General features: G+C 43.7%; 2 protein-coding genes across 3 annotated transcripts in view; both read right to left on the bottom strand.

Moving 5' to 3' along the window:
* Positions 1 to 6,270, bottom strand: part of ptprn (protein tyrosine phosphatase receptor type N) — a 54,728-nt gene extending 48,458 nt beyond the window's left edge. The window contains exon 1 of the mRNA XM_008112011.2: positions 5,958 to 6,270. Coding sequence (XP_008110218.2) covers positions 5,958 to 6,063 — 106 coding nt within the window. The 5' untranslated portion in view covers positions 6,064 to 6,270. The remainder of the gene's footprint in view (positions 1 to 5,957) is intronic.
* The window catches only part of dnpep (aspartyl aminopeptidase), a 112,940-nt gene that overhangs the window by 63,848 nt on the left and 36,045 nt on the right, over positions 1 to 13,047 (bottom strand). Inside the window, exon 15 of one of the 2 annotated variants that reach the window (XM_062967251.1) lies at positions 11,654 to 11,741. In XM_062967251.1, the coding sequence (XP_062823321.1) occupies positions 11,691 to 11,741 (51 nt within the window). In that variant the 3' untranslated portion in view covers positions 11,654 to 11,690. Of the gene's footprint in view, positions 1 to 8,306; positions 11,742 to 13,047 lie in introns of those variants that run through there. The other variant, XM_008111997.3, reaches the window with a different exon arrangement.

Below are 13,047 nucleotides of genomic sequence, written 5' to 3'. Positions count from 1 at the left end.
CTGTCTTGATCAAGGAGGGTGTTCCACTAGTAGTGATTAATCATAGGAATATAACATCTGGGATATAATCAAGGTAGGAAACAAAGTGATCAAACAGGGAGATGAGACAATTGTTTTAAAACTGAGATTTTCCTACTCATTGAATGGAGCTGAGTAAAATTTTTATGGCTCCAATGAATTGAACAAAGAGCTGCTGTTTATTAAGTATCATCAGTCCATTGTATGCATATAATCACTTCCATGTTAGATGTTTGTATTATCATGAAATTAAGGTAATCATACTATTCCTCTGTTTTGTTTCCCTAGATCACTAATCAGGTGCTGAAGTTGTTAGGGCACAGCAGAAAACTAAGCTGCTATATCACCGACTCACAAAACAGTTACAGAAATGTTATGTAGTTAACAACCAACCAAATGGTCATGAATAGGTTATTTATCATGTCAGAAGCGAACCAAGGGTACAGTTGTAATGTATTTAAAAACACAAATAAAGTTAAAAACTTGGCAGTATACTAAATGTCTTTTGACCAGTAGCTGGGCACTTGTGTTGCTACAAGAAAGTCCTCCATTGTGCATGTGGCCAGGCTCAGACTGCATTTTAATAGGTGGTCTGTTGTTTGGCCTTCTCCACACTCGCATGTCAATCAATAGGTTAATATTGCCTTATTACATTAGAAATACTGTTCATCACTAATTCCTCATGGGGTGAAGTTGCTGAATTTAATCTTATGTTCTTGTAAAATTGCAATTCTTACAATAAACTAACAAGCAAAACCTATCTGAAAGGTTGCTACTGAATGCCTTCTAGTCATTTGCAACTTTTTTTTTTCGTGTCAGGAGCAACCGGAGTTGCTTCTGGAGTGAGAGAATTGGCCGTCTGCAAGGACGTTGCCCAGGGGACGCCCGGATGTTTTGATGTTTTTACCATCCTTGTGGGAGGCTTCTCTCATGTCCCCGCATGGAGCTGGAGCTGATAGAGGGAGCTCATCCACACTCTCCCCAGGTGGGATTCGAACCTGGCAGCTTTCAGGTCAGCAACCTAACCTTCAAGTCACTTAGTCCACTACGCCATCTGGGGGCTCCATTTGCAACTTATGATGACTCTAAGGCAGTTGTTCTTGACTTGTGGGTTCCCAGGTGTTTTGGTCTACAAGTCCCAGAAATCCCAGCCAGTTTACCAGCTGTTAGGATTTCTAGGCGTTGAAGGACAAAACATCTGAGTTTCTTCAGAGGTGGTTTGCTTTTGCTTGAGATTGTGCAATCTGCCCAAGATCACTGAGTGGGTTTTCATGGGTAAGTACAGATTTAAACCCAGTGTCCTATGTAATACCAAACCACTACATCACTTTGCGGCTCTCATCAGCAAAATACATCAGGAAAAAATATTAATAAGCAAGAAATGGCTAAACTACATTAATCCATGGTAATATGAACATTACTAGTAAATGGATGGACAATAGCAGGTAATAAAACCATTGCTTTTATATAAACTGAATATATGAGATATAATAAATTATAGATTTTAAAACAAGGAGGAAAGGCACATCTGTCACATTCATTGCAATACACTAATGCTTCCAAAGGTTCTTCCTCCTGCCTGGATTAACACAGACCTTTAACTTAAACAGAAGGCATTTGGAAGCTGAGAGTGGTTGAACAGGAAACACCAAGATCAATATTTCTGTCTTCAGACCTTCTTTAGACTCATTAGGCAGTAATAACTTCGTGTAATCTGCCAAAGGGAAGGACAAACCTTTCAAAGCTACCCTGGACTATTTAGTCTAGTCAGGAACTTAGAATTCCCTCAAACAGCAAATTTCAAGGAACCATTAGAAGAGAGGCTGAAGATTATATCAGGGTATCTTGGGATGTATAGTTCAAAGTGATGTATTAGTGTGTGCTGGTCTAGAATTCCAAGTATTTTATGAAACAACAAATTCCAGGATTCTTTAAAGTTAAAGTGGTATAAGACCGCTATAACTGTAGATATATACATCTCTAACCAAAGACCTCCACAACAAAAAGGAGACCTCCTGAGCAGAAGCACAGGTCCATTCTGAAATACAACAGGCAGATATACACATTGTCATCAAGGTATCTATAAATATCATGGCCAGTGGTTCTCAACCTGTGGATCCCCAGGTGTTTTCGCCTACAACTCCCTGAACTCCCAGCCAGTTTACCAGCTGTTAGGATTTCTGGGAGTCAAAGGCCAAAATATCTGGGGACCCACAGGTTGAGAACCACTGCCATAGGACTACCACATTTCCCCTTTAATTAGCCACCTCACTTCTTTTAGATTCTACAAATATAATAATCTCCCTATTTCAATTTCATTACCAATCTGGGGCTACGACATACATACCACCACAACCCCCCTCCCCCCCTCGCCTCCTCAATTGTTATTCCCCTGTATAACAGTCCTGACTATCCACTCACACTTCATATAGCCATTATCTTGTCGAAGAAAATATCTTCTCATTTCAATACCATATCCCTGATTTAGCCTCCCTGGTGAAGAAATTGCTGAGCAAAGGACTTCATTAGTAACTCAAATAGTAAGAAAACGTGACCTCAGGCAATCATTCTGTCAAAATGCTACAACAGGGCAGGAACTAATGGCTCACGGCACTACTTTCCTTCTCAGACACAGAATATACAGGCAGCATCTCTATATGGAAACAGTTTCTTCCCTCAGACAACCAAAAGTCTTACCCTTTTCATGGTCCTAAAACTGACGTGGAAATCATGTGGTCCTCCATATATTATCAGTGCAACACCCACAAGCTCCAGCTAGCATTGCCAATGGTGAGGAACAATGGGAGTTGCAATTCAACAACCTCTTGAAGAGACACAAGTTGCCAAACCTCATCTAAAAAGGTGAGGAATTTGTCAGAAAAAGTCACCTAAAACAGATTTTTTCAGGATCAAGTACCCGTCATCAGGTCTAAAAGTACAAGTAATAGTTTTTTTTACAGTGGACTCTCAGTTAACTGGCACTGATGGGGATTGATAGATGCCAGATAAAAGTAGTTTCTGGTTGCTTGAGAGTTACTATTAATAACAGCCCTAACTTATACTATACTTTATACTGTACTATACCATAAACTCTATATAGACTTCATATTAATATTGAAATGCAGTAATTAAAAGCAAATAAAGACAAGCTGAATTTAATGTAAGACATTTTACTAAATTATAAAAATAGCTTTTTATTTAAAGTACTGCATTATTGGGTTGCTGTGAGTTTTCTGGGCTGTATGGCCATGTTCCAGAAGCATTCGCTTCTGACGTTTCACCCACATCTATGGCAGGCATCCTCAGAGGTTGTGAGGTCACCTGCCATAGATGCCTGTCATGGATGTGGGTGAAACATCAGGAGAGAATGCTTCTGGAAGAGGGCCATACAGCCCAGAAAGCTCACAGCAATCCAGTGATTCCAGCCATGAAAGCCTTCGACAATATACTGCGTTACTTCTTCGTGGTTTTTTGGTGGCAGCTTGATAGTTCTGGTTACTTGAATTCTGAAGTCTATGTAAGAGGTTATTATCCATCCATCTTCTTCAATCGCATGGATGGTTTAGTGCTGAATTACACACCCCAAGAGTATACGGCAAGTATGAACCAAGCAAGGTCCGCCTGATGTTGCTGAACTGCAGTTCCCAATAATAATAATAATAATAATAACTTTATTTTTATACCCCGCCTCTATCTCCCCAAAGGGGACTCACTCCTAATCACTGGCTATCCTGGCTGGGATTGATGGAAGATGTAGTCCAACACCATCTGAAGGGCCGAATAATTGCCCAAATCTGAGAGGAGCCAAACAAAGAGCCCCATTGAACCATCCATGCCATTTCTAGCTGAAACCTCACAAAAGTGACTTATGGATTCATTCTGCAAACAAGGAAGCAGGAAACAATAAGCAGAGCCAGGAAGGATACTGGGATACACTTTCAGTTGGGAATGAGGGGTGTGGTGAGGGGGAAAGATGGAGGAGACCTCAGTGCTCATTGCTAGAAGGAATCCTAGCATTAAAAGAAAAGGAAGCCCAGTTAGAGCAGGTAGGGCACAGCTGATGTTTGCAACAGGCAGCTAGCTCAAAAGCTGGGAAACGGGAAAGCAGGGAAGATGGAGAGAAAGGCCCAAGAAGAGCATGACGTCAGGGACTGAATTAATAAGGAAAACAGGGAAGGGGGAGGGAAGAAAAGAGAGATGGAGATCCACTCTGGAAGTAAAAAAAGGGGGCGGGAAAGAGAGTGAGAAAAAGAGAGAGCCAGGCGACCCTGATAATGCTGTGACGTTAGCATCTTGGGATGCTACGCAAAATGGTGACAATATCACTCCAGAGGGGGCTGGATCCTCAATCCGGGACACGCAAAAAGGCAAGGGTTAGGTCAGGGAAGAATAAGAGCATATGCTACATTTCCAAGAGGGAAAAAGGGCTTGCCACCCACCCTTCTATGGCATTGGAAGGGAAGCGTTTTTCCAGAGCCTTCAGGGAGAAAATAAGAGAAAGGGAAGGGTAAGCATGGGGTGCAACCCATATTTGTGAGTGAGTGGAGTGTAGAGGAGGTGGATCTTTCCCAGAAAAGTGATGCAGGACTCATTGGGAGGTTCCTGTTTTGAATTTTCAAGGGCCCTTCCACACAGCCCTATATCCCAGAATATCAAGGCAAAAAATCCTACATTATCTGCTTTGAACTAATATATGACAGTGTGGACTCAACCCAGTTCAAAGCAGATATTGTGAATTATTCTGCCCAGAATATTCTGGGTCATATAGCTGTGTGGAAGGACCCTCAGAGAAGTGATGCAGGACCTACTGCCAAGTGCTGCATGGCTTGGAAGCACTCAAGGCTCTCCGGTGAAAGGGCAACGAGGACAGTCAGCCTTCCCCATCAGCCTTATTCCTCACCCTGTAGAAGGTAGCCCCGAATACGCCCACTGTGGACATGGGTGGGCGTATTAGGGGGCCATGGCATTGAAAGTGGTGCCAAACTGCATTAATCCTACAGTGTAGATGTTCCCCAAGATGTTGGGAGACCACGATTCAACTATGGAGACCCACTGATTGACATTGGGATACCTTGTTCTGGAAAGGATGATTTTTCCAAAGAGAAACAGGTTTAATGTGTTGTTGAAGGCTTTCATGGCTGGCATCACTGGATTACTGTGAGTTTTCCGGGCTGTATGGCCATGTTCCAGAAGCATTTTCTTCTGATGTTTTGCCTGCATCTATGGCAGGCATCCTCAAAGGTTGTGAGGTATGTTGGAAACTAGTCAACTGGAGTTTATATATCAACAAAAAGGAGGAAACCATGAAAATGAACAAAATCTGGCTACCAGTATTTAAAAAAAACTCTAAAATTAGGACAGTAAACAAAGAACAACACTCTGAAAACAGAGGAATCAGTCAGGGCCAGATAACACCTCCCAACCAAGGAATCACCTAGGCAGGAAGCATCCAGACCTTGAACATGAAAGGCTATTCAATGCTCATCAAGGTGGCCAATTGCAACATTCACATCTGCCGCAAACAGACAAGAGTTCTTTCTCCCACCCTGGACCTTTCACAGATATATAAACCTCACTTGCCTCGTTTCTAACAACTCACAACCTTTGAGGATGCCTGCCACTGATGCAGGCGAAACGTCAGGAAAGAATGCTGCTGAAACATGGCCGTACAGCCCGGAAACCTCACAGCAAATCCAGTGATTCTGGCCATGAAAGCCTTCGACAACACAGAAACGGGTTTCTTTGGATGGAGGGAAAGAAAAGGAAAGCCAGGGCTTTGCAGAGCAAGCTGCACCCTGCCATATGGAACCGGTGGAGCCAAAGGACGGCTGTTACCACTCCTGTGCCAACCCAGAAAGCATCAGCACAGCAGAGGCAGTTGCACGGAGACCTCAAAAGCCCCTCCGTTTCGAGCACCCCGAGCCAAGCCCCTGTCTTACCGTGCAGCACTTGCAAGGGGCGATCCCCAAGGGCTGACAATGCCGGCGGTGGCGGGAGCAGCAGCAAGAGGAGGAGGCAACCCAGAGCCCGGGGCAGACTCTCCATCCCGGATGGTGGAGGTACCCCCCGATGCTCACAGCCCGGGCAACCGCCTCTTCCTCCGCGATCGCCCAGGCTGCTGCTCTTGCTCTTGCTGCTGCTGTTGCAGCTGCACCATGGCTCAAGCCTGGCACGCGACTCCAGACCGGCCGCGAGACGCTCGCCTGCCGGGCCCAGAGCGCGCGCCCACCGCCTCCCTCCCTCCCGGCCGGCCAATCGCTAGCCACATGTAAATTAGACTCCGGGCTGGAACAGCCTATCACGACGCCTGGAAAGGACACGCCTCCGTCCGTAGAATCGACGGCCGCGCGCCTCGTAGCCACGCCCCCTTCCCCTTAAAAAAAAAGCTCCCCGCCCCTGCTTCAGGCTTGGCATTAGCCCCGCCGCATCCTCGAACCCACATATATATTGTTTGACCGCTCTGACTCCATCTGCAAGAGTGAAAACTACAACTCCCATGATTCCACAGCATTAGATCATTGTCAGTAAAATGGTGTCAAACTGCATTCATTCCCCAGTGTGTAGAACTGTAGATGCTTCCTCGGCTGGCACACCTCTCGCAGACTGATGGGCTTCCCCGCCAATCAGGGCGCAGCGAGATTGAGATCCCGCCTCCTGCAAACAGGCACCGATGACAGCTCAGGGTTTTGGCCGCTTTCCATTGAAACTTCCTCCACGACGTTCCCCAAAATAGACCCTTCTCAATCGACAGGCCCTCCGGATTACGCAGCTCCCATTCAGCCCACATCCGTCTTCCGCCTCCCCTTTTATTCCCTCTTGGACGGAAGCGAGGGCTGCTGGTGGAGACTCGCTTGCTGCTGCTTCAAAGGCAGGCTGCCAACTCAGCCTCCCCAGAGCGGATGGTTTCATTCCTCGCTCGAGTTCCTTGTAAAGGCGGTGAACATCTGAACGATGCTTGCTAGGTGGGCAATATCGAAGCAGGCTTGCTCCTTCTGGATTGGCACAAAGTTCAGCCACACGGTAGAATGGATGCACTTGGAAACCCTTTCTACTACAATGGCTCAGTGCTATAGAATCCTTGGAGTTGTAGTTTTCCAAGGGCTTTGGTCCTCCTCCCTGCCAATGAGTTCTGGTGCCTCATCAAACAGCAACTCCCAGGATTACGCAGCCTTGAGCCATGGCTGTTAAAGTGGGGTCAAACTACATTAACTCAACAGTGTAGCTGTACCCATAAGCACAATGTACTAACAATGTATAATTTGTTATGTTTCTTTGTTGGTACTGAATGCTGGAAACCAACCTGAGTGCCTCTGGGGAGATAGGTAAAGGTAGAGGTTTCCCCTGACGTTAAGTCCAGTCGTGTCTAACTCTGGGAGTTGGTGCTCATCTCCATTTCTAAGCCGAAGAGCCAGCGTTGTCCGTAGACACCTCCAAGGTCATGTGGCCACCATGACTGCATGGAGTGCCGCTACCTTCCTGCCGGAGCGGTATCTATTGATCTACTCACATTGGCATGTTTTCGAACTGCTAGGTTGGCAGAAGCTGGAGCTTACAGCGGGCACTCACTCCGCTCCCCGGATCTGAACCTGGGACCTTTTGGTCTGCAAATTCAGCAGCTCAGCGCTTTAACACACTGAGCCACCGGAGGCTCCTGGGGAGATAGGGCAGTTTATAAATAGTTATTACAGTAGAATCTCACTTGTCCAACATAAACGGGCCAGCAGAACATTGGATAAGAGAAAATTTTGGATAATAAGGAGGGATTAAAGGAAAGCCTGGGGCCTCCGATGGCACAGTGTGTTAAAGCGCTGAGCTACTGAATTTGCGGACCAAAAGGTCGCAGGTTTGAATCCGGGGAGCAGAATGAGCACCCATTGTTAGCCCCAGCTTCTGCCCACCTAGCAATTCGAAAACATGCAAAGGTGAGTAGATAAATAGGTATCGCTCTAGTGGGAAGGTAACAATGCTCCATGCAATCACGCTGGTCACATGACCTTGGAGGTGTCTACGGACAACGTAGGCTCTTCGGCTGAGAAATGGAGATGAGCAGCAACCCCCAGAGTTGGATACGACTGGACTACCGTCAGAGGAAACCTTTACCTAAGGAAAAGTCTATTAAATGTCAAATTACATAGAATCATAGAATAGTAGAGTTGGAAGAGACCTCATGGGCCATCCAGTCCAACCCCCCGCTAAGAAGCAGGAAATCGCATTCATGATGATTTTACAAATTAAGTAACAAAACATTGTTTTACAACAAATTGATAGAAAAAGCAGTTGAATACATGTTATGTAGTAATTACTTGTATTTACGAATTTAGCACCAAAACACAGCAATGTATTGAAAACATTGACTATAAAAACATTGGCTACTAACAAATTGACTACAAATAAATATAGAATTGCATAAAATGAACTTCCAGAAATTGTCGGAAGTTAAATCTGTAAAAAGTTCAGTCTTTGCTGCCTAGAGAAACAGCTGTGGATCCAGGCAGGAGGCAGACTGCGTTGGATAATCCAGAACATTGGATAATCCAGAATGTTGGATAAGCATGACTCTACTGTATCATTGTTATTATTATTATTATGGCTTTACCAACATTTACTCATCTTGTATAATACAAGAATAAAGCTATTTGCCTTTCAAAATGGGTATGCTCAGTTTATACAAGCTGATGGATGTGGAAGAATGGAACTGTAGTCCAAAACACTTTAAAAAGCTACAAGTCTGTTGCATTTTTTTGCTGTTTCATATTAAAACAAATAAAACTACTGTTATCTGACATGAAACCAAAACTGGTTTTGTGTCATTCCAATTTCAATATAGAAAGTTAATAACAAAAACTCTTAAGGGACAAGGGACAAATCCCTATAACCCTTGGAAAGCAGAAAAGGAACTAAAAAAGAAAATATGAAGTGTCTAAATTCATTTGGAAAAGGAGGATGGGAGAACATTTGGGGCAAATGAAGAGGCAAGCATCAGGACTCCCACTGTTGGCTATGAGTAAGTCCTGCAAGGGTGCTGACCGTGCCCCTTTTGCTCTTGCAGGGGAACATGAGACCCTCAAAGCAGTCCCATGTAGTACAGACAATATTGAGGGGAGATGGGAGCTGCAATTCAGGATCTGGAGGGCTGCATGGTTCCCATCCCAATCTAGAATGCAGGCTCTCAAACTAGTCTTTGGGGATACAAATTCTCAGAAGCTCCAGGCAGTTTGACCCATGATCAGGAATTCTGGGAGCTGGAATAAAAAACACCTGGAAAACCAAAGCCCTGAACTGGAAAGTCTTGTATTCTAGGTGAACAAGGTCAGAGGAAAATCAGCTGGCAAGTCAATGAGTAAGTACACCTGAGCTCTTTCCCATCCATTTCGATCACATCAATGCTGAACACGGAGAACCACCACTGAAGGTCTATTTGAAGCATTTGTGCATTACATGAATAAGCATACACTTGTAGTTACAGTTTTGGACTTGAACGATCACTTCCCACACAGATATGGAAGTGATAGTTCATTTCACAAATCCCAAGGAACAAGATGGCACAGTAGTATGGTTTTGCAGATGTCATTTACATGGGCCACTAGCTTAATGGGAGTTTATTAAAACACCAGAAATAAAGGAAAAATATACTTATGTACCACCATAATTGTGTTGAAGACACATCAGCAAAAACCTGCTATATAAAGCAAACTTGGAAATGTGCAGTTCACCTATTTTGGTGGTGTATAGGTGTGCCTGGATATCAATGTCTTACCAGTGTGATGTAGGGATTTTGAGTATTGGATACAGGGTGAATTTATACTGTAGAATCAAGGCAGTTTGATGCCACTTGAGCTGCCATGGCTCCATACTATGGAATCATGAGAGTTGTAGTTTGGTGAGGTACCACCACTCTTTGGCAGAGAAGATCAAAAACCTGGTAAAACTCCATGATTCCTTAACATTGAACCATGGAAATTAAAGTGGCGTCAAACTGCATTAATTCCACAGTGAAAATCCTTCCTAGGACACTGGGAGACTGTGGTGGACTACTCTTCAGCTTCTGAGGAGGAGGTAGAACAGGAGGTTGAAGAGGTAGTACTTAGGGATTTGGGACCAAGTGTTGAGGAGGAAGGAGAAGGCGAGAAAGACATACTATACATTCCTACGTTTTTAGACCGGCAAAAGAAGAAAGGAGAAGGTCAGCTAGAATCATGGTCCTAGGAACATCTGTGCCAGGAGCTCAGGGCTATAAATTAGCAGCAGAGCCAGTAGTCAGTGCTGGCAGCAACCGACCTTCCTGGTGTGTTTGTATTCCAGTCTCCGTGCTACAGTCTCAGCGTTGGCTTTGCAAAAAAACTTCTTGCTAAAGACACTTGTTCCTGTATACTATAAGCCTTTTTTTTGCCAGACCTTTGCTCCTGTCTACTGTGAAGACTTCTTGCCAAAGACTTTTGTTTCACGTCTGCTGTAAGACCTTGCTTTGCTTTGGAACTTTACCTTCTATTTCCTTTACTGCTGTTTTAATAATAATAAACAGCATGGTTTATTATTAGGAAGTAAAGCTTTCTTAGTTACTTTTACTCGTGTTGTAAGGCTGTTTCTGGAGCAAAGCAGTACAGAGACCATGGTTTGAATCCTCACTCAACCATGGAAATGCACTGTATGATGGAGGATTGGTCTGCAAAGATTATGAAATAAGAAATATAGACAGACTAACCTACTTGATAGCAAAGGTTAACGAAAAACAAAGAAACAGACTCGAGCCTGATAACAAAATACCTGAAACAAAAAAAACCAATAGCATAATAATATGACTAATGGGGCATACATCAAAATATTTGAATAAAAGAAGAAAGGAAGTAGAAAATGGAAGGAGAGAAACTACGAACAAAAAGGAGGAAACCTCAAGGAAGTCGCCCGGAAGCCAACCCAAGATTTTTTAAAAACTTTCTTTCTTTCTTTCCTCTTTTTTATTTTTTCTTCTTTTCTTCTCTTTTTCTCTCTCTTGCATCTTCCTTTTTTTCTTCTCTCCCTTTCCTCTTGATACATTTCTAATTATATATTTTTTCCAAAATGTTTGGTTTTTGAAGATTTTAGAGAATACTCAATAAATATTATTTTTTTTAAAAAATGCACTGTATGATCTTCACCCTCTCTCAGCCTCAGAGGAAAGTAACAGTAAGCCACCTCTAAACAAATGCTGCCGAGAAAACCCAATGATAGGGGTGTCGTAAGTCAGAAGTGACGTGAAGGCACACAACCATAACAACTCATGTCTCTCGTTGACATTCTGAGAGAACGTCTTCATAAAGGATGACAAGTAATTCCGAGCTCTGCTAAGCAAGCAAAGAAAGGATGTAGGAGTGGGATGAGAAACTCAACTATGCATCATCTGACATTTACCAGTCCTGGCTTGTCATCTACATGTTCGGTGCCATCTGAGGCATCAAGATGACTCTGGATTATCCTTTGAAGCTTCACCCACTTGAACCAAATTTTCGCATAAGGAAATTCTATATCACAGCCTCTCTGATTGAAAGCTCTGGGGCCGGGATAAAAACATGTAATTTACCAAGAAGCAGTCAGACACCGACCCCCACTATGGCACAGAGAGTCACTGGATTGAATGTTGTTGTTTTTTTATTGAAAACAGGAAGGCAACCTTCTTTTTACCTTGGAGACATCTATCAGTTGCTCAGCAGATCCTGATTCAGCTCAGGAAACCGCTCAAAAAAGCCCTAGAAAAAGAGAAGGAGAGAAAAGGAGGAGTCAGATCTCGGAAGGATGGGAGCCACGGTCCTCAGGGAGAGGAAGCCGGGCAGCTGGAGAGAGAGAGAGAGAGAGAGAGAGAGAGAGAGAGAGAGAGAGAGAGAGACACACACACAGAGGATGGCGTCACCATGGCAGCCAGAGAGGATCGTGAGGCACAATGTTGCCACGGTAACCAATCACTGACTCAAGGCCACTGTCGTTGCCACGGTAACATACAGACAAGACTCTAAGGGGGAGAGAGAAAAGAGGAAGTGGGAGGCAGCAGGGCGCAAACCTCAATATGTGTGTGTGTGTGGTAATGGGGGGGGGGGGAGGGGATTATAAATACAATAAAATGAAAACCAAGCCTGAGTTTTCCACTCCCAAATATCCATTCAGAGAACACATTTCATCAAAGGGATCCACATCCCCGCCAAACACTTTTCTCAGCCTTGTGAGGACAGAAAGGGAACGGAGAGGAAAGTGGGTGGGGAAAATAAATGCAGAAGTAATTATAATTCATTCAAAAATGTAATAAAATCAATATAAATGTAAAGGGTAGGCAGAAATGGAATTGTGGTGTCCAGTTGTGGGCACCACAATTCAAGGAGGATATTGACAAGGTTGCTGTCAGTTTTCCAGTCTGTATGGCTATGTTCCAGAAGCATTCTCTCCTGACGTTTCACCCATATCTATGGTAGGCATTCTCAGAGGTTGTGAGGTCTGATGGAAACTAGGCAAGTGGGGTTTATATATCTGTGAAAGGTCCAGGATGGGAGAAAGAACTTTTGTCTGTTGGAGGCAAGAGGGAATGTTGCAATTAGCCACCTTGATTAACATTGAAAAGCCATGCAGCTTCAAAGCCTGGCTGATTCCTGCCTGGGGGAATACTTTGTTGGGAGCATTAAAGGCACTGGTGTAGACTAACTCAATCAGAGAAGTCAGCCATAGCAGAGCACCTGATGAACCAACTTAGACGCAGAATATTATTTGAGAACACAGAAATACCAGACTATAACAACCACCATGTCAGACTACACAGAGAAGCCATTGAAATCCATAAGCATGTGGAAAATTTCAACAGAAAGGAGGAAACCGTGAAAATGAACAAAATCAGATATTAATTTGGAACTTATAATATTTTTATATGTACTATTCAAATAGAAGACTGTGACCCCTTATTGAAAATATACTGTCTGAGAAATGATTATGAAAGACTAATAGATGAAAGTATTGCACTGTATGCAACAAACACTTGCAATGTATGTATATTTGAATGAATTAAAATAAACA

Source organism: Anolis carolinensis, chromosome 1, assembly GCF_035594765.1.
Source record: "Anolis carolinensis isolate JA03-04 chromosome 1, rAnoCar3.1.pri, whole genome shotgun sequence".
Classification (NCBI taxonomy): Eukaryota; Metazoa; Chordata; class Lepidosauria; order Squamata; family Dactyloidae; genus Anolis; species Anolis carolinensis.
Note: the sequence above shows the minus strand (reverse complement) of the source record. Positions and strands in the feature narration are given on the sequence as shown.